Source organism: Balaenoptera musculus, chromosome 14 (assembly GCF_009873245.2).
Source record: "Balaenoptera musculus isolate JJ_BM4_2016_0621 chromosome 14, mBalMus1.pri.v3, whole genome shotgun sequence".
Taxonomy (NCBI): Eukaryota; Metazoa; Chordata; class Mammalia; order Artiodactyla; family Balaenopteridae; genus Balaenoptera; species Balaenoptera musculus.
The window spans coordinates 27,990,939-28,014,956 of record NC_045798.1 but is presented as its reverse complement, the minus strand read 5'-3'; the positions used below and the strand labels follow the sequence as shown (position 1 = coordinate 28,014,956).

Genomic DNA, 24,018 nt, shown 5'->3' with positions numbered 1-24,018 from the left:
TCAGACCCCTACAGAACTGCAGATCCAAGTGGGGAGGGGGTTTCTCCCACAGCACTGCCAGAAGCTTAGGCCTCGGTGGAACCACCCCTGGCTCCTCCTCAGCCCAGTGCTGCCCCCTGCCCTGGGTTTGGTGTTCCCCAAAGCCTGCAGCCCGTCTGCAGGGTTCTGGCGCCATCTGGTGGTGGATCCTGGGACCCACACAGGGCCAGCCGGGAGAGGATGGAGCGTCCTTCATAGGGAGGGAGCGCCTGGCACCAAGGTCTCCGTCCCTCACCTTACCCCCAGTCTCACTCAACCCCTTTGGGCCCATTGCCTGGACTCAGGGATGGACCCCACGAGCTCACGACCCAGCAAGAGCTGGCTAGGGGCAGAGGGTGGAGAGCGAGGTGGGCAGATGTCATGGATTCTGGCCGCAGTGTGGACTTGGTGAGGTGAGCCCAGCATTGACCATCAGGCGCTCTGGCCATGCTGGCTTCCCGGGCACCACTGTCGGGCTAGCAGGGGCAGATGGGCATGGGGGTATCGAAAAGGGGGTGAGCCTAGCTGGGTGAGACCCTCTTGGGGGGGATCTCTGGGCTCAGGCAGGGTAGGCACACCCAGTTCACCCACCCTGGGGTGCAGGGGGCCCTGCAGCCGCAGCACAGCCACCTCCCCAGGCTTCAGCCCTCAACACCCTGGCTGATGGTAATTTATAGAGAGTATTTTCCTTGACATTATCTCCTCTGATTTTTTTTTTTTTCCTGCACCAATGATCCATGGGTCTGATCACTGATTGAATCAAAAGTCTTTCCTAATTTGCAGATAAAAGTTAGGCTCATGGAGAGCATTGCCTTAGTTTGAAATAATTTTCTCATAAATTTTGCTTAAATCTGTAGTATCAGTTATTGATTTTCTGCTTGACAAAATAAGTGAACAAGTAACAAGCATTATTACTGGAAAAAATTTTAAAGCTCCAATCATACTTAGATTTAGGCATAGTTTTCCAAAGTAACAGTTTCCATGGTTGTGATTTTACGTTACACATATACGGTATCACAGATTTGTCAGAAAATTATTTGTAGATCTTATGATAAAATACATTTTGACACTATCTCATGGTGAATCTCAAATGTACAGTCTCCTCTGATTCTTAAATAGAAAATGTGAGCAGCAGCTGTCCAAAGAGTCACCGAGGGAGGGGAGACAAATGGCCTGCCAAGCCCATGCCCTGGGAGCTGCTCAGTCACAGCCTCTGAAATAGAACCACTGTGGGAGGACTCCAGGGGCCCACCCCCAGCACCTCCTCTCACCTTCACCTGCACCCATTCCCAGGGCCCACCCCCAGCCTGTTTTCCCTCCCGAAGGGCTGCCCCACAGGCTGGGAAGGGGAGGGAGCTGCCCAGCGCTCAGCTGCCTGTGACCACTTGCCTGCAGTGTGCCTGCCCTCTGGCCCTGGGGTGGGGCGGTCACTCCCCAGGCCGCCCCCCCTCACGCAGTCACACCCAGTGGACCTGTCCTCCTGGTTATGGGCCTAACCACCCCTTTGTGCCCCAAGAGGGCACAAGACCACCCTCAGAGCCCCATGGGCCCCAGCCTCAGGCCATCTGTGTCTGCTACAAACTCAGAGCACAGGAGAACTGGGAGGCTCTGGGAGGAGAACCGCCAGGGAGGAGGTGAGATCCCAAGAGTGACCTGAAGCTCCAGAGAAGGGGGTGATCCCCAGCCTGGGGCTGCTCCAGGAAGCCTGCAGGGCCTGAGGGTCTGAGGGCTGGAGGGGGTGGTTCTGGGCCAGGGCCCTGGCTAGGGGATACAGAGATGGGACTCCTCCTGAGGGTCTGTGGCTGGTCCAGGGACCCCAAGTTCCAGGTCTGTTTCCCAGCTTTGGAAATAAGCGTGGGGTCTTGAATGTCGAGGCCACGGTGAGTCCTGGCAGGAGCAGGAAGGACGCGGGCCTCCACACCTCCTCTCCCTCCGCAGCCCAACCCCTACTCACAGGCTCCAGGCTCCCTGAGGCTATTGGGCGTCATGGCAACTTGGGCAGGAAGCAGCTGCCATGGCAACTGGTGTCCAGGGAGGTGCATGCTGCATGACAAGGAGGGCCTTGGCCTGGCTCTTTCCACAACGCACTTGAGCCTCGCTTCCCGCCATGGCAAGGAAATCTGACAATGCAGACTAACCCCCGCCCCATCCTGGAGCCCTGACTCAATTCAGACCCCCACCCCAATCAACACGGATTTGCAGGGTGCCCCGCATGCATTACCTTACCTGTCCCCATTTGTGGAAATGCCACCAAAGCTGAGGTTCCCTCTGAGAGCCCCCCACCCTTTGGGCCATTCTCAAGCTCAGGGCCACTTAGCAAGGACCACAGGGAGGGTGTGAGGAAGGTTTCAGGGTGTTGGGTTCTTCAGGGCTGGGCTGTGAGCCACCAGCAAACTTCCCAGATGGGGCGCAGCCAGGGTAAATGTTGCATCCAGGAGCATGGGGTTCCAGGCCGGGACACGGTGGGTGGGGCCGAGGCTCCTGTGTCATCGGGTGTCCCAGGCACCCCCTCCTGCAGCCCCGCCTGGGTGCCCTGCCTGGCTCCTGAGACTTGAGGCCTCTGCTAGCAGTCCCCGGGTTGCCGCCACTGTCCTTGCTGTTATTACAGGGGTTCCCCAGTCTCCATGAGGAGATTCCCTCTCACCATTTAACGTTACCAGGCACCTGCTGGCACCTGACAGGGCGCCACCCCCTGCCCCACCCCGGAGGCCCCCTCCTCCCCTGGTGGCTAAGCAGAGTCTGCTCAGGGGAGAGTTCAGGGGGCCGCTGATGCCTGAGTGGGGCTCCAGGTCCATCTTTCCCGGCCCATCCCCAGCCAGAGCCTGTTGCTAATGCTTCACAGATGCACCCCTAGAAACAGAGTGACCTCCTGGGGCTGGGCCACCTGTGTCCAGGTGGACACAGCCTGTGGGCTGTGCATGCCCCCTCCTCTGTGGGTGGCCCCCGTCCGGCAGCCCCTGTAGTGTATCTGTCCTACAAAGAGGACAGGAGTGAGACCACCAGCAGATAAGGGATTTTGACAGACTTCTTCAGACGGGAAGCGGGGACTGACATAGCAGGACAGGGTCTGACATCACCTGGGTGTGGATGAGGCAGGGCAGCAAAACTGGGCTGGCTATGGGACGGCTTGGGGTGGCCTCCAGCATGTATGAGGGACGGCAGGTGACACGGGGACTGCCAGGCAAACTCCCCAAGCTGTCCCCCTCTCCAGATGTCTGCCCAGAGGCAGGAGGCCTTCCTTCCAGGGGACTGACTCTGGGACACCCCAGCTGCTAACGGGGAGAGAAACTCCTCAGCTCCATCCTGCCCCCTATGCACAGGAGTAGAAAAGCCAGACATTTGAGGACAGGGCCTAATAGGAAGTCCTACCAAACAGAAAAAAAGAACCACAAAGAGAAAAAGCAGGAAGCAAAAGTTCCCCTCCCTCCAAAATCCACGTTATCCCTAAAACAGAACAGGAAGCTCTGAAAAAAGAATAAGGGCACGCAAAGAACAATGGAGATGTCTTGAAATTTTAAAGCATGATCGCAGCACGGCCTGCAGGCAGCAGCTCCAGGGACTGTGGGGCCCCTGAATTCCTGTGGGAAAATGCCCTCTGAGCTGACTCTGCCCAAACTCACAGCCAACAAGCGTGAGGTCAGAGTAAGATGCTTTCAGACTTGTGAGGTGTCTCATGATCTAGTCCCAAGGGGCAGATGGCTCCCAATCTCAGAGGCTAAAACAAGCACAAGTCAGTCGGGCCTTGGCGACTTGGCCGGCCCCACGGGGTGGGTCTCTGTGGTCTCGCTGGGCTCTTCAACCCAGCTTCTGGCAGCTGGGGACCCGCTGGGATGACCAGAGCCTCCCTCTCCACGACCTGGTATCTGAGAGCAAGGCCATGCCCCCCTCCCACCACAGAGGGTCCCCAGAGCAGCAGGACAGTCACAGCCCAACACACAAGCACTGTTCAGGCCTCTGCTGGTACGACTCCACTGGCCCAAGCGAACTCCCAGGCTAGCCCAGAGCCCAGGGTCACATTGCAGAGGGCCAAGGACCCGGGGACAGGAGGGATTTGCGGCTGTTTCCACCACACAGGCACTCGGGTTTCCACCGACCCACCTTTCTGAGGATGCTGCTTGAGGATGTGCTTCCACAGAACAAGGGAGGGAACTGAGAAAGAGGAGGATGTGAGGCAGGGGCTCCAGGAGCAGCGGGGATGCAGTGGGGCAGATAGCACAACACGATGTTGTAGGAAGGGAGGAGAAACCATTGGGGGGCAGGGGCTGGATCTGGCTCTGCATGAGAGGCGCGCTCTGCTGTCACTGAAAAGACCCCCAAAGTGGTGAAGAGCAGGCTGGACTCTGGTCCCATCACTGAATAGGCCATGGCCTCAGGCAAGTGTCTTCAGGCCTCAGTCCCCCGCCTACAGGGAGAGGATAATAATAGTCCTTGCAGGACCATCGAATGTTCAATAAATGATTTCTAAAAAAACTTGGAGATACGTTACGTGAAAAAGCCAGGCTGTAGGATGATCTCTTCTGTGTGAAGAGAGAGAGACCATGAGACGTGCGGCCACCTCCAGAAAGATCTCAGCCACTGGGATCACAGGCTGGGGGCAGGGTCACACTGGACACTTCCTGTTGTTTGACTTTGTTCTAACCACATGTCTGCATGATCTGCTGTACATTTTAAGAAAATAGCTGAGGTGGGTGTGGTGGGGACGATGCAGAGGGGGTGACCCCCTGAGGTTACTTGAGGAACAGGGACATGGTGGGAGGGGCCCTGCCAGCCCTGCTCTGACCACCGCCCCAGCCCATTATGACCTCCCTGGCCATGCCCAGGCCTTTGTGACAGGTGTCCCTGAGGCACCTGTGAGCCATGACACCCAGAGGGCCCTCAGTAAGAGGGTGGCAGGTCAGGCCAGGCCAAAGCCTGGACCTGGGGTCAGGAAGGGGTCACAGGGAGGTATGGAGGGGCCGAAAACCCTGGGACCCCGTGGCCACTCCCACCCACAGTGCCCCCAACCCCCAGCTTCGAGCAGCCATGGAGGATGCCTGGACCCACCCTGCTAGGGGTTTGTAAGGTGGCCCTGCATGATGCCTCTCAGCTCCACCCACTCAGTGGAGTCTGCCAGGCCTTTCCCGGCCCCGGGGACAGGGGGTGGGGGGCCCAGGGTCGGTGACGAGGTACCTGGGAACTTTATCACAGGTGAAGAGGGAGAGATGCAGCAGCAGAGGCCGCGAGACCACCCGGCGGGGGCGAGACAAGGACAAGTAGAGATGGGGCTGGGGTGGGGCTGGCCCCTGCACTCAGGCCGAGAGCAGGGGACACCCAGGCAGGGGGCGGGGCCCAGCTCAGGGCCCAGATCCTGCCCTTGCCCGCCCCTGACCCCGGGGGCAGGGACCCCGGCCTCGCCCAGGGCAGCCCCCTCCCAGCTCCAGAGCGTACTCCTGGGGCCTGCAGAGCAGTCCTTTCTCCAGATGGAGCAGGAGAACCAGAATCTGGTGAGTGCGCTCCCAGCCCTCCCAGGCCCCAAGCCCTCCACCACCGCCCCCTTCGGCCTCCTGCCTGTGAAGTGGCTGTTCCCATCTCTCTGCCGCCACCCCCAGAAAAGGCAGAACCAGGACCTGCAGGAGCAGCTGGGGGCCCTCCTGGGGCCAGGGCAGCAGTTCCTGCCCTTGTGCCCGGAGCACTCGAGCTGCACGGCCCTGACCTGGGTGAGTGTGTGGCAGGGTGCAGCCCCAGCAGGACAATGGGAGGCTCTGGGGAGCTCCCTGTGGCTCCATGCGCTACCCCCACCCCACTCCTAAGCAGTCTTTGACCACGGATGTTGCCGATGGCCTTGGGGCTGAGCCGGTGGCTCCTCTGCAGCCCCTTGAGCAGGCCAGTGCCCGGCCCCTGGAGGACAGTGCCCCTCTGCAGCTGCTGAGGCAGGAGCTGTGCCGGGGGAAAGAGTCCTTCGTGCAACAGTCCCAGGTGGGCCCCAGGGACCGGGGGCGTGCGGGGAGGAAGGAGCTGACCACCCGCCGGCCCTCCCTCTGCCCACACTGTGCCTGCCCCCAGAACGAGCTGCAGCAGATCCGACTGTCCTTTGAGAGGAAGAAGATGGCCATCACCGAGGTGCCCACCTGCAAGGGTGGGAGGGGGCGCTGGGGCACCCACCTGTGACATGCATCCTGCATGGGTCCCGCTCCTTGGGGCGTGACCCAGCCTCCACCCTCCCACCAGGTGTGGGATGGCGTGGCCGAAGTACACATGGCCCTGAACAACCAGGCCACCGGGCTCCTGGTAGGTCCCTAAAGGCGACACCCAGAGGATGAGGGGGCTGGGTGGGGGCAGTGGGGTTGGGGGACTAGCTTTACCCTCTCTGCCCCGCAGAACCTCAAGAAGGACATCCGGGGTGTGCTGAACCAGATGGAGGACATCCAGCTGGAGATTTTGGGGTGATGTGCAGGGTTGGGAGCGAGCAGGGCCTGGCTGGGCCGGGATGGGGGTAGGTGTCCGGGTCAGGATGGGGTGGACCAATCCCTGACCCCTCCCCAATTCCCCTGCACCAGACCAGGTGGTGCCAGGATGAGGTGGGGGGTACACGTGGCGCTGACTGTGCGCCCCACCCCCCCGCCAGGGAACGGGCCCAGTGCCGCACCCAGGTCAGGAAGGAGCAGCAGATGGTGTGCATAGGGGTAAGTCCCCCACCCCACCCTCTCCCTGGAGGCCCCACTCAGGGAGCGGGAGAGGATCCCTGTGACCAGAATCACCCTTGTCCTGGGAGAGAGTAGGAACTTGCTCTGACTCAGCCCCTCTCCTGCAGAAGGCGCGGACGCAGCTGGGATGTTCCGAGGGCCTCAAACGCCAGCTCTGGTAGGTGGCTGTCCGAGCCCAAGGGCAGAGCCCAGTCCCCAGGGACCGTCCCCTGGGCGCCCCCGCCCCCTGACCACTGCCGTCCACAGGCTGCTGGCCCTGAGGTTGCTGCTGGGTGCCCTGCTAGCCTGCACTGCCGCCTACGTGTACGTGGTGGACCCTGCGCCCTTCGAGGGGCTGGTGCCGCCCCTGCTGAGCCGCGCCACCGTCTGGAAGCTCCGGACCCTGCTGGGCCCGTTCCTGCGCCTTGAGGTGGACGACTTCCTGCCCTTCTAGGCCGGAGGCCCAGCAGCCCCAGCAAGGAGGAAGCAAGGCGGCCGGTGTGGCCCAGGGTGCCCAGCGGCCGTGCCAGTCCCCGCTCATGGCACTGCCAAACATCTTCCCAGCCTGGAGCCTTGGAGGAGGGTGGAGGCGGGGTCTGTCCTGAGGGCTGGGCCTGCAGCTGGACATATAGTAGTGACACAAGGCCTGTGCACTTGTTTCCATGGAAACGGGAGCGGGGCACAGGAGGCTTTGCCGCCTTCTGAGGCCGATCTTGCAGTGAGGGTCCCTAGGGGTGGCGCCCCTGCCTCGTCCCCCAAGCCCCATCCGCTGCCAGGGCAGCCTCTCCGCAGGACGCCCCCAGACCGCCCTGGCCACCAGAAGGGCTCTGAGCAGAAGGTGTGCAGAAGGGACTCCACTGAAAGTGAGGTCCTCAGGCCTCACCCCTGGGACTGGCGGACCTCGGGGATCAGGTTATCAGCCCAGGCTCTGCTGACCCTTCACATAACCCATGTCCCTGTCTGGCCGACCACCCCCCTTCCCAAACCGGCCCAGCCACCACCCGGCCCCCGGCTCCTGTTCCCTCCCCATCCCAGGGTCCCTGTCCAGTCCAGCCTCCTGGCGCTTCCCCGAGGCTTGGAGGACAGGGGGACCACGCTGGTGGACAGAGCCATGGAGGTAAACACCAAAAATTTTATTTAGTGCATTAAACTGGGGCGGGGCAATACCTTTTAGAACAATAGAGAATAGCTTTGTGGCTGCTCATCCCCAAGTGGGAGAAACAGAGCCGCTGCCCAGGCAGAGGGGACGGCCAGGGCCCAGCCCTGCCCCTGGGAGCATCCAGGCCCAGCCGGCTGGGGGCTGCAAGGCTGGGGGTGGCAGGGCCCTCTGAGCTCGCCAGGTGCAACATCTCAGAGTGAAGGAGTGAAGACCACCCGGGCAGGGCCGGTGGGCTGGGGTCTCCTCCAGCTGGCGGCTCCAGGAGCTTAAGGCATCTGTTCATGTGCTGGGTGCAGGGAGGGGGGAGTGTAGTGACCTGCAGGGGCGACCTGAGACCCCCACCCAGCCCAACCCACAGAGGCCGGGGCTCCCTGGGAGGAAGTGGCGTGTAAAGTGCTTGGTCAGGCAGGAGTCAGGTAATGGTGACACCCGGGAAGGCTGTGCTGGTCCCAGCAGCTCCAGGGCCCCCACCTGGGGTTTCGGACCCTCTGCAGCAGGTGGGGACTTCCTGAGCTGGGAGGGCACAGGGTCACGGGCCCTGGTGGGCTCGGGGTCAGTCAAGGTGCAGCTGGTGGAGAGGGGACCCCCAGCCCACACCCTAGGGTCTGCGGCAGCCTGGCCTCTTGGGCCCCGGAGTCTCCTACTTGTTGTCCCGCTCGGGCCCTGAGAGGCTGGGGAAGAGGCTGGAGGCGGCCGAGTGTAGACGGCACACGGCCCCCCGGGGGGGCGCCCCAGTGGCCGGGCTCCAGGGGACCCGCAGTGACGGGCGGTCCACCGGGAGGCCAAGGTGGCACAGGTGCAGGCCGGGGGGCACCCTGGGTTGGCCACGCCGCCCCCATCCACGGCTGCAGGTGCCGATCCGCCCCCTGCGGGTTGCAGCGTCCCGTGAGAGAGAAGCAGAAAGGCGGAGGTCAGCAAGGGGCAGAGCTGCCCGGTTCAGGGTCTGAGGACCCGCTGGCCTACCACGCGGGGCCAGCCCCTGCCCCAGTCCCCCAGCCCCTGAAAAGCTGTGGATTCCCGACGTCCCCACCCCAGACACTTGCAGGGGGGACGGGAGATGAGCTCCAGTCCGCGCAGCTGCAGCACGGGCGGGCACTCCCTGCTCCTGGGATCCTGGGCCCCTGGGGCGGCTACAGCCCCAGCTTCTCTCCAAACGCCCTGTTACTGCCAGGGATGACGCAGACCCAGGGAAGCCTCACGCTGGTCAGCCAGAGAACCGCCGGCCAGCCCCCACCCACCAGGCCTCCAACATGGCTTCAGTCCACGGAAACACCCACGCAGAACGTCCACGCCCGGACTGTCCGCCACCACCTCTCCCGGAGCCTGACCCCCTCTGCCCCCGCCCGGAGCCCCTGGCCTTGCTCAAGGAAAGGATCGAAATGACTCTTTTTCTTTTTTTAATAAAATTATAGATATATAGATGTAGATATAAAAACATAAAACAGACACAACGCAAGCGGACGCTGCCGTGTGCTTACTCTCGGGTCCCTGGCGCCAGACAAAACTCCGACCCCTCCCCGATGTGCTTTCCACGTGGGCGCCCAGGCTCCAGCAGGGCCTGGACTTTGCATGCCTCGGGTGGGGGTCTCCAGTTTGCAGGGAGGGGACTCGGGGTCGCGTGGGCCCCGTGGTGGCATCCGGCCTCCTGTGCCTGCTCCCCCTGCCCCCGTCACCTCCCACAAGAGCATAAAGCAAAGATTAAGGCTTCAATTAAAGCGAGTTTCCGGGCAGTGGGGGCAGCGGGGGCCCGAGCGTGAACACATGGGACGTGGCATGGCAGCTCAGCGCACAGACACGGGGACGCGCCCACCAACTGGGCGAGACGAGACACACGGAGCCAGGACCCCACCCACAGCTGGCTGTCCGTCCGTCTGTCCATTTGTGCACCTGTCCGTCAGAACCCAGAGCAGTCCCGGAGCTGGGTGCCTGTGGGCCGGGCCTGGACTCCCTGCAGAAGAGTGGGCCTTGCCAAGCTACAAGCTTCCAGCGGGTCCCTGAAAGGCAATGGTTAGGAGCAGCTGGGCGGTGGGGCCCTTGGTCTGGGAGGACGGCCAGGGGCCCAGGCCTCTCTGTCCATCTCTGGGCCATGGTGACCCATGTGTAAGGGAAGTGGGTAGGGACTGGCCTGGTGACAACCTGTGCAGTCCACGCCCCCTTGCTGCCCCAGCTCGTGGGAGCAGGGCCACCAACACGCAGATCCTGCAGCCTCATGGCCCTTGGCCCAGCCGTGCCCTGGTGAGCAGATGAGTGGATGCACGGGCCGAGGACGAGGGATAGGCCCGTGGAGGCGTGGTTCTCCTCCCGCTGATGCGTCCACACCAAGCCTGGGCCTCCTCTCCCAGGGCAGAGAAGTTGGGAGTGGGGGCAGCCGCTGGGGGGGGGGGGTCCTGGCTCCCATGGCGCCACGGCGACGGGTGGCAGTCAGTCCTCACACCGAGATCTCGTATGTGGTCCCACCCACGCCGGACACCTTCTTAACGAGCGTGTGCCGGGCGGGGCTGGCGGAGGGCCCTGGGGGGCCGGTGGCAAGCCCCAAGCGGGCCAGGCCCGGGGACTGCCCATTAAGTTTACTTGGGGGGGTCTTCAGCTGAGGGTGGTCCCTGCATCAAAACAAGCACACACACGCACACACACGGTGAACACGGGACCATGGCAGGACAGGGGCCAGCGGAGGCAAGAGGACAGAGGACACAGACACAGACGGAGCACTGGGCAGCCCCTGCCTCTGACCCTGGACGGTCCCACATGGAAATGGGTGGGGGAGCAGAGCCTGCCAGGGGAGGGCCGTGCTGTCACAGGACAGACAGATGTCATAATGGCCGCCATCCCCTCCCAGGCCTCTCGGCACAGACCACAGAACACAGGGAGGCCAGGTGGATGCTGGCCAGGCGAGTCCCTGGACCCTGCCCTGTCCTGGTGCCCTGAGCTGGGAAGCCCAGCGGTGATGATGTGGCCTCTTCCCTGCTCCCTCCAAGGGAGACGAGGGGCTGCTCTTCTGCCCTCCAGCCTGCCCAGCACTGACCAGTAGCATGGACCTCGCTGCCCAGCATTCATGCGGGCAGGAGCCCCTCCCTCCCTGGGCTGCCTCACAGCTGCCCCCTCTGGGCCTGTTACACCCACAACAGGAACCTCCTTGTCAACTGAGCCTGTGCTCACGGCAGCCAGGTGAAGCCCTGGTGAGCAAACATGCCCAGCAGGTGCTCAGCTCTTGTACTTGGGCCTGGGACCAGCCTGCCCTTCTGAGACTCGGTTTGCCCATCTCTGAGCAGGGAAGCCCTTGCTTCCTGGGGCTGTGTGCCCCCCGAGGGCCAGGACTGTGGTGCCCAGAGTGGCATGTTTTGCTGTGGGAGGATGTCCCCCAGACTTGGCCTTCTGGACATGGACAGTGGCACCATCTCTAGAGGAAGAACCCTAGGGTCCCCCACATGCTGGGTCTGTGCCAGCCAGGGGAGAGTGTGGGTGTTGGGCTCAAGATGCAAATTCTCCTGCCCCTGGTCCCCGGACATGCCAGGGCGTCCTTGTAGCCGGGCTACCCTCACACTGGCCGCCAGGATCCTCCAAGGTGGGTGAGGCCCACCCCCCTAGGTAGCCTCAGGCCTCCTGGGCAGCCCCCACGTGCTTGGCCAAGAGGCCCTGCAGGCAGCCAGACACCTGCCCTGTGCCCAGCAGCTGACCGCACCCTGAGCACCCACCTCTGCACAGACAGCGAGGGCGGCGGTTCTGGGAGCTCCGCTTGGATGAAGGCGACGGCTTTGGGGCCCACGTAGGAGGGCGAGCGGGGAGTGCTAGGTGGGGACGGAGGGACCTGGCGCACGGGTGACCTGTGCGAGCCGCTGGCGGGCCGGGCCCCCGGGGCGCCACTGTTGGCCAGGTCTGCCTGCAGGGAGGAAGAGGAGGTCCGCGGCGCCCGGCTCACGGCGCTGGACAGCGAGGACAGCGACGCCTGCAGCGCGGGGTTGCGGGCGCCCCCGAAGCCGGGCCCGGCCACCAGGTCGTCCCTGGAGCTGCAGCGCAGCGTGGGGCCACGGGGGCCCTCGGACAGCACGCTGGCCTGCTGCAGGCTATAGGAGCTGGGTGCGTCGTAGACGCCCGAGTCGCCAAAGAGCGAGTCAGCCTGAGAGCGCAGCAGCCGCTCACGCTCCTCCCTGTCCTTGCGCTCCTGGATGGAGGCCATGATGGTCCTGGACAGGTTGTCGTAGCGCACAGGTGAGGGCTCCCGAGGCCGCAGGCCCAGCACGGGGCTGAAGCTGCGGGGCGGGGGCCGTGGTGGGTCGCCCGCTGCCCCCGCGTGCAGGTAGGGCGAGCGGTAGCTGGCTGCGCCAGCTGAGGGGTGGGCCGGGCACGTGTGGCCCCCGGGAGAGCCAGGGTTCAGCAGGCTGTCGTAGGACAGGCTGCCGTTGCGGTTGGGCAGCGCGTGGGGGGCAAAGAGGCCACGGTGGGGTGTGGGGGGCCCACCCTCAGAGCGCAGGGGCTGCAGGGCCACGTGGTCACCGCCCCGCCGGCTGGCGGCCTTGAGGCTCAGGGAGCGCAAGGCGCCTGAGAAGGTGTCAGCAGCACTGAGTGGTGGGGATGGTGGGTAGGCCGCATGCAGGCCGCTGGGCGGGTAGTCAGGGACGTCCAGGCTGGGCTCGGATGCAAAGTCCAGGCTGTGGATGCTGTCCTCCCCCAGCGTCAGGGAGTCAGTGCCCGTGACCTGCAGGGGGAGATGGTGCACATCCATCTTGGCCCACCCACTGTGCCCTGCCAGCTCACCAGGTGCTCTGTGCCCACTAGGAAGTTGTAATCCCGGTGGCATCAGGGGTGGCGGGCAGGTGCAACCGACGAGCTGTTCCCAGAAGCTCTCTATCCCCTGCGCCCCACGGAGGGAAGTGGGGACAGGGTGGAGCAGAGCAGGGGGCCCCAGTATCTCTCCAAGGAATGCTGTGCATCTGCTCCAGCCCAACTCCCCAGGGAGAGGAAGGGGCCTTGGGGCAGCCTTGGGATCAGGACCTCGAAGAGACTTAATAAACGCACAGTGACCCAGGGCCTCTCCCAGGCACCCCACGGCTGAGGGTCTGGGCGGGCAGTGCAAAGCAGACAGCAGGGCAGTGCCCTCGGAGCCCAGCAGCCCAGGGGGTAGCCACAGTGACAGAGAGGGGACTTTTTGATTCTCCGTGATTCCAGGCACACAGACTTGGACTGGGACAAGAGCCTGCAGAACCTCAAAACCCAGAGGCGCATGGGTGGGGACAAATGTGGCCTCAGGGCACTTGACCAACAAGCCAGACCCTCCATGGGATCCAGGACAATCCCAGGAAGGAGGCAACCCACCTAAGCCCCCTCATTCCAAGAAGGGCCACCGGACACTGGCCAGGGAGGCCCAGACTCACTGCCCTGACCAGCAGGCCCCAGAGGCAGGGTCAGGCGGGATATCAGTCCTGGAGGGAGTTCCCTGGGAGAGAGGGGCTGGTCCAAGTGTGCTGGCTCAGCCACGGGCCTGCCCTCTGGTGGCATGAAGGAGGCAGGCAGCCTGGGAACCTCAGGGGTCTGGGTGTCTGCTCAGGCCGTCCGCTGCTCCACGTGAACGCAGAGAATAAATGTGCTTCCTCAAACAATCTCAGATTCCTCTGAAGCCTTCCCGAGGGCCCTGAGGACCTTACAGAGTGACTAATGGTGGAATTCCAGGCATCCTGGCACACAGTGCCCGCGGGGGCAGCGCCTAGAGCCAGCAGGCAACACTGGCCAAGGGCCAGGTGGCAAGGACTGCCTGCGCCAGCCCCTCCCAGGACACCCGGCCCCGCTCCCCTCTACCAGCTCCAGCTGGGATGCCCACACCCTCTGTGACCCAGGCGGGTCCTTCAAGGGTGAGGCCTGGGGCGGGGCTTCAGGTAGGATTCCTGGGGACGTGGCCTCCAGGGTGTGGTGAAGTCTGGGGGCGGGGCTCTGGAGCTTCCCGGGCGGGGCCTCTTGGGTGGAGCCTCCGGGGCGGGGCCTCGGGACCTCCGGGCAGGGCCAGGCCTCCTCACCTGCTCGCCCGGCCCACAGAAGGGCGCCTTGGTACCCGTGGGAAAGGCGGGCCGGAACTTGTACATGGCGGGTGTCGGGGGGCTGGTCCTCTGCGCCGACAGGGCGCTCTCTGGGGGAGATGGACCACTGTCAGACTGGGATCAGTCTGTGCCCCTCCCTCCGTTTGGCCGACCCCGCCTCACCAGCACTGCCGGGGCGTGGGGTCTGCAGGTCGCTGCCAAATGTGCCGGCCTCCGCCTTGGGGGGCAGCGGCGGCCCCAGGTCCAGCGGCTTCTCATCCAACCGGTCCAGGCTGCCCTTGGACTGGGAGGGGGCGCGGTCAGTGGTGTGTAGGGTACAGGCCACGGGCAGGGCTTAACTGGGGACTCCATCCTGGGGCCTGGGACCTAGACCCCTCCCCCATTCCACCCAGTCCTTCCCCTTTCTACTCTTAGGCCCCTCCAACCTGACCGCTTCCCACCTCACCCCATCCCTTACCCCACCCCTAGGCCCCCACCTTGCTGTGGCCCAGGCCAGCCTTCAGCCCGTTGTCACTAAGCTTGACCTTGAGCGGTGCCGCTCGCTCCAGGAGCTCCGGCCGAAGGAAGGGCGGCTTCAGGCAAGCGGCGAGCGGCAGCCGGGGCGGCTCCACCACATACCTGCACCAGGGGCAGAGGGGTCAGTGGCCAGGGCAACCTGGCCAGAATGCATGTCAAGGGCAGGACCCCACCTGCCAAAAGCAGAAGTGGATCAGGCTGAGGGCCCATGGCTGCCCACCCCAAACCCCGAGGAGGCCCACTGGACACCCGCCGGGCCTCACCGGGGCGCCAGGGGGCTGCACAGCACGTGCTCCACGTTCCCATAGCAGCCGCGGGTGAAGGGGTTCACACCCCCACGGAACTTCCCCGTCACCTGTGGACATGGGACCCCTCAGCCAGCCTGGCTAGCCAGGGTCTGGCCAAGGAGGGCAGGGGGACAGGCAGGGACAGCAGGGGTTCTGCAGAGGTGAGTTGGGCAGGGTCAGCCCAGGGGTGCCCCCCACCCAGGTCACCAGGGTCTGCCCCTGCATGCAGCTGTGGAATTTCTGGGCTCTGATTCACTGGTGGCTGCAGTGCCCACAGATGGGGGTGAGGAGGGGGACAGGGCAGGTGAGACCCCCACATGCCAAACCCCACCTGGGGTCTCCAGGGCCAGAGCTTCCCCTACCACAGCTGCACGTCAGCCGAGGGCCCCCACAGCCCTGCCCTGCCCCGCCCCACCCCAGTCCCTGTGCAGCCCTGGTTCCTCGCTCAGCCCATCGGGGACCCTCCCATGCCCACTCCCATCCCTGCATGGCCCCACCCAGGGTCTGCACCTGCTCATTGGTGGTGCGGCCCCGAGTGACCAGCACCACGTGGAAGCCAGTGAGGCCGATGACAGGGATGAAGAAGAGGCCGGCCACACACATGACGGCCATGCTGGCCCGTTAAGGCCAACGGCCGTGGGTGAGGATGGAGCAGGCGCCTGTGGACAGACTACCCACCCCCTCCCCACTGCCCACTCAGGGAAGGAGACCCACTCCCTGGGGACTTCTGGGCTGCCGACCCACCCCTCCAAGCCTCGACTTCCCCTGTGAGAAGCGTCCCCGGTCCACATCGCCTTTGTGGTCAGGCCAAGGATACGTGATGGTGGTGTGCGCGGCGCCCAACCCCTCGGCATGGTTCAGCACATAGACCAGGCCGAAGGCTACGACGCCCACCATGTGCGCACTGAGCGACAGCAGGAACAGGAAGAAGTAGCGGTAGTTGCGGCGCCCAATGCAGTTGTTGACCCAGGGGCAGTGGTGGTCGAAGTCCTGGGCAGGAACAGCGCGTCAGGGCACACGACGGGCAGGGGAGGAGGGCGTGGGCTGGGGGCGGGGCAGGCGGTCACCTCCACGCAGTTGTCGCAGACGCTGCAGTGGGAGCAGCGCGGCGGGCGGTAGAAGTGGCAGGTGGCGCACCATTTCATACGGACCTGGATGCCCCGCACATCCACGTTCTTGTACAGCGGGGCCCGGAAGTCATCCTCCTTATCCTCGTCCTCATCCGCTGTGGGCCGGGGGCAGCACGAAAATGACTTCCCTGGCAGGAGAGCCCCTCTCCAGCCAGCCCCCCACCCCCCACACCACCCCCAGCCAGGGTCTCCTTCGTCAGCCACTCACACTCTAGCGAAAATGAGCCAGATGAGCTGCCCCAGCACAGGGCCCTACCTCGGGGGAAGACGCCAGGGTCCATGAAGGTGGCCATGCTGAAGTTGGCCAGCACAAAGAGGAAGAGGATGCCATTGTAGACAGGAACGGCTGGGGACACAGCTCGTGTCAACCATGGGCACCTGTGTTGGACAGCAGTGCAGAGCTGGGTCTGGGGGTGTGGCAGGTGTGTGGGGAGGGGACGCGGGGCAGAGGAATTAGGCTTGGCCACACGCGTGCAGTGCTCAGCATGGCAGTCAGGGAGACCACTGTTGCCACGGGCCCCCTGCTTCTCTACTCAACCCTCAGGGGCTGTGCACAGGCTCCGTGTGTGTCAGCCCTGACCCAGACACCCCTGAGCACCTGTTAGGAGCTCAACTCCCAGTTGAGCAGACTGAGGCTCAGAGAGGCCCATAGGCCAGAGCCAAGCTACGTCCTCCTGTCCCAGCTGGGCATCTTTCTGGGTCCCCTGCCCTGGATGGGGAGACACAGACAGGAGGTGGGAGCCCAGGATGGGAAAGGAGCTGGCTCTGCCCATGTGCTCTGACGGGTAGAGGCCAGTGACCTGCCAGGCAGCTCAGGCCAGCCCTGGGCCTCACCCAGACCTGTCCCCAGCTTGGCAGGGCCCTGTTGCCAGGGAGATTCTGGGGTGTGGTGTGGGGAGCCCCAATCCTCGGTCTGTAAATGTATGGGGGGATCATGCCTGCTCTTCCCTGAGGGGTGCAGTCTCAGGACCTGGGCCCTGGGTGCATCCCTGCCCAGGCTGCCTCTTCTTTTTAGTTTGTCACCTTACTCTCCATAGGGCAGTGCAGAATACTTGGAGACTCTAAAAGCATGGCGCCCCCCACCCCTCCACCATCTCTCATCACCCCTCGCCACTTGGCTCCAAGGCTGCCCCCTCTTCCATGAAGCCTTCTCAGACTGCTGGCTCCCTGCAAAGGTCTCACACGCCTCCCTGGTGGACACTCTAGCACAGAGAGCATCTTCCTCAGGCCTTGCAGGACCTGACCAGAACACCCCCTCAGTGGAGACTCGCCAGTCCTTGGGCACATGGCCTGTGACCCCCTGCCCCAACCCTGTGGTGGGTCTCTGCCCACTAGGCTACTACGAAGCCCCTCTGGCTTCAGGCTCACCATCTCTCCCATGGCTGCTGTGATAAGCAGGGCGCGCCCAGTGGTTCTGCTTCCCTCCCCGCACTCAGGCCCTCTGTGGAGCTGGGGGGCCGGTGGGGATCCCCTACACCAGACTTGACCATGTGGATAGGGCATTGTGGCCACCCGCAGAGTGAGTCGTGCCCGTGGCCCTGCCTACCCCCACGGCATACGCCGGCCACACTGGCATGCCCACGCCTGCCTTGGCTGGGAGCCAGCCCTGCCACCCCAGCAACCACCTCCATGGTAGCGGAACTTCTCTATTTTTAGTGGAAAGCAAGAGGCTATTTAAAGATTCCGCTCCCACGGCAGGCAGCACACTCGGCGGGCTGGGAGCCGTGAGTTGCCCCTTCCTCTTCTCCAGAACCCGTCGTGGAAGTGATGCACAACCTGAGGACACGGGGTCCCTCTGCCGGGAGGCCTTCCTCCACCACCCCTGCCCAGGCGGCCCAGAGCAGATACCTTCCACACTCCCCATCCCTGCACGCTGGAGCCTGGCGTGCAGACAGCGCTCAATGTATGTTTGTGACCTCCGATCCAATGTCATTTGGCAGGATGACGGTGGGCCCCTGAGGCATGGTCTCCCAACAGGGTGGGAGGGGGCTAGGAGCCCAGATGCCGGTGAAGACAGGTGAGAGAGAGCCAGGCACAGCCAGAACCTGGGAGAGGTGGGCACCGCGGACCCACCCTGGCTCTGTGAGCCAGCTCCCCACGCGCCTTCTGGGAGGGCTGACCACGTAGTCTGTGCAAAAGGAAAACGTGGCTTTCAGGCACCTGCACTGTCGCACATTGGGAAGCCAGCCTGCTCTCGAGAGGAGGGAACTGGCCGAGAACGGACAGACATGCAGACACGAAGTGCAGCAGGCAGGCGGGCGCTGAAGGTGGGAGGACATGGGACGGGGGCCGAGCGCGGCCCTTCATCATCGCCCTCCAAGTTTTACCAGCAGATGTTGAGAGCCCACTGCCCACCGGCCCTTTGCAGTGACCTGCCGGGCAGCTCAGGCCAGCCCTGGTGGGCAGCTCAGGCCACCCTCCCCCTCCCCGGAGGCCCACACTGCTTTGTCCTCCCTGGGCCTCGATGACCCTGAGTGACACGGGTGGGGCTGGGGAGAGCAGCAGCTGCAAGGTGACGGAGTAACGCTTGCAGTGAGGTGCTAGATGGCCTCTACCCGGGTTGGACACCACCCACCCACTGCACGCGTGGGCAGCACATACCGGGGAGGGCAGGGTGGGGCTTTAGCCGGTGCTGGGCAAGTCTGGGAGGGTATGGGTTCTCTGACTGGGACCTGAGCCACTTTACCCTCCACTCACCACCTCCAGCCCCCCAGGCTTCACTCAGACCCAGGATCAGGCACTGCCACGCATCCTGTCCCCCCATCCTCGCCCCGGGGGCCTCTACCCCCAGGCTGTGCCATAAGAGGGGCTGAGGCCTGGGTCATGCCCAACAAGGACTGGCTCACTAGCCAATGCTGCCAGGGCCCAGGAACGGCTAAGTAGGGGAGAAGACGAAAGAACACACGCACATCCACATGAACATGCAGGGACCCATGCATGCACACGTGTGTAGCACACACGCAGACACACACAATGCTCCAGGTGTACATGTGTGGATACTGCACAAGCATGCATACACACACGCACATGTGATCAACACAAAAGGCACGTGTGTGCCGACGTGTGTACGGATATGCACACTCGTGCACACAATGGCACATTTGTACCCTCATTCACGCACAAACACAGATGCAGACTTGCCCCTCCTCCACTGGCCCCCACACCCCAGCCCTCTCTGGACATCTCTCAGCTCCCTGTGGAATGGGCAAGTGTGAGGATGTGTGAGGACACACGAGCTCCGTGGGTGAGACCTGGCAGGCAGCACTGCTCCGGCCGCCTGAGTCTGTGCCAGGCTCCAGGAGCACCTCTCTGCCCTCAGGGATGACACCCCACTCCCCTCCCAGGGAATGGTGTGCTCCAGGCTTGCCCTGCCGGGCAGGGGTTGGACACTGCCCACTGGTGGCAGACACACTGCAGGCCCCTCCCCCGGGCCGGCCCCCCTCCTGAGCCTCCACCATGGCCCCACCTGGGCCGGCAGGAGACACCGCCCAGCAGGATGGGGTTCTGCAGCGTAGCATGCGGCCTCGGCTAAATGCAGAATGGAAAATTTTAACTCAGACGTTTTCACTTAAATCAGGTTCTTCATTAACACTGACTAATGAAGCTCACACACGGGACACCCGGAACCAGAGGGTCTGCGGCCACTCTGCCCTGGTCCAGCCAGGCAGGGCCTCTGGCCACATGCACCCCCTACAGACACCCAAGCAGATGGGGAAACTGAAGCTCAGGGGACCAGGGGTACACACAGCAAGTCCTGGCAGGGGGCTAACACCAAGTGTCCCCCTCCGCATATGGTCCCTGCCAGCGGCTCCATCCACCTAGGCCCGCCACAGGCTGGCTTGGTCTTGGACTGGAACTCTCACTGTCCTAGGCTGGGCCTTGTGGCTGACTGGGCCTCTAAGCATAGGGAGGGCTCAGGCCCATCCTGGGGACCTGCCGTGACATCCCAGAAGTCAGCCCACTGGCCCCAGACAGAGACAAGACAGCCCAGTGTGGGCCCCAGGCATGGGTATCCCACCACGCAGCCCTGGCCCTCTGATGTTCACAGGGTCCCTGTCGTTCTGTAAGGTGGCTCCAGGAGGAGGAAGGGGAAGGGGCAGGGGCAGAGACCTGGCCTCGGCGCTCTCGGACCCCTCCCAGCACCTGACCCGGCCTGATGCTGAGCCTTCTGGGGCCCAGGGGGACAGTACTGTACCAAGAACCCAGGAAGGCTTCCTGGAGGAGGAGGGCCACCAGGAACCTACCCTGAGGCATGCTACCCATCCTCGGGGGGGGACACCCCCAGCTCTGGGCATCCTCCCCACACCCCAGCCTTTCCTGGTGACATATCTGAGTGTCCTGCTGGCCGAGCCCCTCAGAGAGCTGGCCCAAGGGATGGGTCTTTGGTCCTCTAGGCCTGGGCTCCCCACCCTGAGTGACACCCGGAGCTGCTGCCTACGTGGACCTGTCTCAAAGGGGCAACTCATATTTACTGAGTGTAGAGCGAGGGCCGGGGACCACTCAGCTTCCAGTGAAGTCCAAGGAGCAGAGCAGACAGAATCCTGCGGGGCCCAGAGGGCAGGGTGGGAAGGGCCCAGAAGCGGGTGTCTGAGTCTGCAGTGGGCCTGGGATCAGTTCCAGGGCAGAGGTGTGGGTACCAGGGTGACGAGAAGCCTGTCCCACGAAGGGGACTGCTTGGCCCCCTGCTTACCCGGAATCAGCCCACTGTGGGTGGTGTCATTGGGCCTGGGCCACCCAGCAGACCCCCTCAGGAACTACAACGCCAGCAGAACCGGGCTGGGAGCCGGCCAGGGTCCTTGATGGCCATTCAGCCAAGGAATGTGGCCGTGGGGTGCAGGGATCCCAGTTCCGGGGGGCGAGTGAGGGTCCCTTGGCAAGATGATTGCTGCACCTGGACTCCGGCCAGCACCCCTGCACCTCCATCTTCCGCCTGGTCTCTCAGGCAGAGTGAGTCACTCAGGGCAGGATGCAGGGCACGCCTGTGCTGCCCTGAGGCAACCCCGAACCTCTCAGCGCTGGGTCACTGAACCCAGAACCCAGAACCCAAGCGGTGAGAGCAGAGGGAGGGTAGGCAGCCTCCATGCCCAGCCCCTGGGGTGGGTCGAGTTCACAGGACAGTAAGGACCCTCTGAAATCAAGGGAAGGCTCAGGACAAGCACCCTTCAAGGGGCCTGTGTGCACCTAAGGGGAGAGGAGGTGGGTGAGCTCCCTGGGGTGGGGTTGATCTCAGTTGCTTGTTGAACTTTTTCCCAGCGTTTCACAAGTTCTCATCAGAGAACACATATTCCTTTTAAAGTCAGGACAAATGCTGAATTGCACTTGGGGAGTGAGAAACCAGAACCAGCAAGTGGAGACCAGGCTGCAGGGAAGCAAAGCCGAGACTCCCGCAAGACCCCTGCCCAGGCCCCACCCTCCAGAAGCCTCAGCGGGATGCATCCCACCTCGGCCCGCGCCCGCTGCCCACAGCCTCATAGCCAGCAGCATCTGAGTGACAAGAACAAGTCTGCTCGCCAAAGCCAGAAATAAGCCTGTCCACACAGGCCTTTTTTAAACACGCTGTTGGCAGCCTGTGGTGCCCACCCAGCCCAGCCTCCAGGTCGGGGCTCGCCTACCTCCAAGGTGCCCAACGCAGCCTTCCGTCCTTGTGCTGCTGCCCTCGCCCCGGCTAAGGTGAAAGGGTACCCAGCTGGCTCCTGCCCACCCCCGCCTTGGAAAAGATGCCCCACTGGCTGCGGCCACCCCAAGCCTCAGGTCCCCAGGAAGGCTAGAGTGGTTGTTACTCTGGTGACCTGGCTATGTCCCAGCCTGGGACTTGTGGCAGGAGGTGGTCGCAGACCTGCATGGCTGAAGCCTGGGGTCCCCAACACTTCCCTGTGCCTGAGGAGCCCTGGGGAGGGGGGTGGCACGACAATGCAGAGGGAACTGTCGTCAGCGCCTACCCTGGTCTGCATGGGCCCGGGACCTGCCTGTCCTCTGCCTCAAGGATCCCAGCGCCCACCGAGGCCAGTGTCCCTGGGTGTGGCCTGGCCTGGGCCCTCCAGCTGTGACCACTGGGCCTTGCTGAGAAGGAGGTCAAGAAAAGGCAGAGCGCACTGCCAGGCCAGCGTCGGCGGTGGCCATGGGGCAGGCACGTGGCAGCCGGGCCAGGCCACACCTACGCGGGAACAACTTGGCTCCGGCCTGGGGCCGGACGGCTAGGAGGGCACTCGAGAGTCGTCCTTGGCTCCTCGCAAGGAGGGCTGGTGGCTCTGGGCGGCCCCCCTCCCCTCGTGGGGAGGGCAGGGCTGCAACCACACCCTGGGCAGCCCCCGCACGCACTCCCCTGCCCGGGCTGGCGCCTCGCACCCAGGGTCTGCCTGGTATGCTCATGGGGTGGCCGTCGGACACCAGTGTCCTCACATCCAGGACTCACCTGTCCCTGGCACCCCAGGACGGGCACACTCGTGGCATCAGCCTTGGCCCAGAGTGGGGTCTCACGTTGTCCACGGCCCTGGTGCCCCCACCCAGCCCAGCCCGCCAGCCCAACTCCGGCCCCGGTCCCGCCAGGCCGCATCCACCGCTGTGCGCAGCCCTGCCCCTTCTGGCCCCAGCGCCGCAGCCGACTCACGTGAACACGAAGAACAGGGTGCTGGAGCCGACCAGCAGTGCGGCCGCTGTGGCCACCGGGATGTACTTGGCGGGTTTGAGGCGCGTCCCGGGGCTGCGGGGCATCCTGGGCGCCGCGCCGCCGCATCCCTCCTCGGGGCCGGGCGGGCGGGGCCGGCTGGACGGGCAGGACCCAGGCAGCAGCGGTGGCAGCAGAGGAAATCCCACCTCCCAGGCGCCGGCGGAGACAGCGTGCTGATGTCAGCACGCCCCTTAAGGTGGACTGGCGGTGAGGGGCCATGGGGCCGGGCGGGGCCCCCCTCACGACAGCCGGCCCCTCCCACCTGCCCGGCCTGCCACCTCCCTCCTCCTCCTCCTCCCTCTGCGCTCGGGGCAGAGCCAGTGGCGGACCCTCCCGCGGCGGGACCTCTCCTCCAACTCCAGGCTGGGAGCCCGTGACCCTCTGAGGCCATGCAGCCACCGCACACCTGAGGTCTTGCCCACCGGGGTACACGCGGCGACCGCCAGGCCTTCTGTCCCCAGCCCACAGGCCGCGGCGTTGGAGCATGTAGGTCCCTTCCGGGTCCCTGTTTGCACCGACCTTTCCCTAAACACCTCGGAGCTCTTCCTGGGTAGGGCCAGGCCCCTCCCATCTGGAGCAACACCCCGCCCGCAGCATTTATGAGGGTAGGGGATTGTGACACTGCAGGGGCACCTTGGTTGTTTATCCCCTGCCCACCTCACAGCCCTTGAGCCACAGGGCCAGCGGGCAGGGTAAGGAGGGCGGGGCTGCTGGTCCCTCTGCATCCCAGCCCAGGCTGCAGGCCTCCCAGGACAGAGTGGAGTGCCCCTCGGGAAGGGCCGGGCACCCTGCCCGTGCCTGGGATAGGCCCGCGGGCAGGCCCACCTCCTGCAGGAAATCCCACCCCACCAGCACCGCCACTTCTGTCGCTTAAGGTGGACCAGCAGCCTCGCAGTTCTGGACCGCGCGTGGGTGGACCACAGCCTCCACAGTGAGGACCGGCAAGTCTGTCCCCTCCAACACGTCCCTGGGTCCTCTGTTCTGAAACCAAGACCCATCTGCCCCCTCCCCAGATCGGAATCCATGTGGGGCCCTCGCCCTCCCTGGCCCTGGGCATCTGCTTCTCTACAGCCAGAACCCCGCGCAGCCCAGCGGCCACCTCCTCGGGCCACGCTGCACAGGCCCTGGGACTCCTCAGACTGGAAGACCCCACCTCGCCTTAAGATCCTAGCCCAGCAGGCAGGGCCGTGAGCTGTTAGAAAGGAACCTGGGCTTGGGGGCCAGAACAGAGGCATTAATGCAGCTGCTGGACAGCAGAGGTGGTAATGGGCTTCCTCCCACCACCCCCAGTTACAGCCTCTGCCCATCGGGGAGCCCACCCACCCCAGGAGGCCCAGGGCCCAGAGGTGAGCGGAGAGCAGACACCTCCTTGCTCTGCCCGGGCTGCCTCAGCCTCTGGTGGCCTCGGGGCCTGAGGACACACTGTAGCCCCCCCGGGCCTGGCCCTGGCTCCTGCCCTTCTGTGGCCCAGCACACGGAGGTCCCCGGAGGGCCTCCAGGTCTGTGCGGGGTGAGAGCTGTGCAGTGAGCACCTGTCGCTGGGCGTGGGCAGG

The 24,018-nt window shown here is 64.1% G+C and overlaps 2 protein-coding genes across 5 annotated transcripts; one reads left to right on the top strand and one right to left on the bottom strand.

Moving 5' to 3' along the window:
• The first annotated feature begins 4,964 nt into the window (after positions 1–4,964).
• Positions 4,965–7,134, top strand: CCDC188 (coiled-coil domain containing 188). The gene is given in 9 exon segments (XM_036874336.1): positions 4,965–5,501; positions 5,607–5,714; positions 5,869–5,973; positions 6,061–6,117; positions 6,226–6,285; positions 6,376–6,440; positions 6,623–6,680; positions 6,809–6,858; positions 6,948–7,134. Coding segments are annotated over 9 exon segments (1,227 nt in total).
• A 725-nt stretch (positions 7,135–7,859) lies between these two features.
• ZDHHC8 (zinc finger DHHC-type palmitoyltransferase 8) lies at positions 7,860–22,947 on the bottom strand. Of its 4 annotated transcripts, none has more exons than XM_036823692.1 (12): positions 22,872–22,947; positions 22,406–22,655; positions 16,055–16,176; positions 15,736–15,893; positions 15,486–15,658; positions 15,179–15,281; positions 14,645–14,736; positions 14,342–14,483; positions 14,028–14,148; positions 13,845–13,954; positions 11,532–12,532; positions 7,860–8,705 (listed from the first exon to the last, which is right to left on the bottom strand). In XM_036823692.1, the coding sequence occupies exons 2-12, from the start codon at positions 22,507–22,509 to the stop codon at positions 8,480–8,482; spliced, it is 2,352 nt and encodes a 783-aa protein (XP_036679587.1). In that variant the 5' UTR covers positions 22,510–22,655; positions 22,872–22,947; the 3' UTR covers positions 7,860–8,479. The 4 variants fall into 4 exon arrangements, with proteins under 4 accessions (XP_036679587.1, XP_036679584.1, XP_036679586.1 ...); XM_036823689.1 differs by lacking the exon at positions 7,860–8,705 and adding an exon at positions 9,237–10,439; XM_036823691.1 differs by lacking the exon at positions 7,860–8,705 and adding an exon at positions 9,237–9,833.
• Between the last annotated feature and the right edge of the window lie 1,071 nt (positions 22,948–24,018).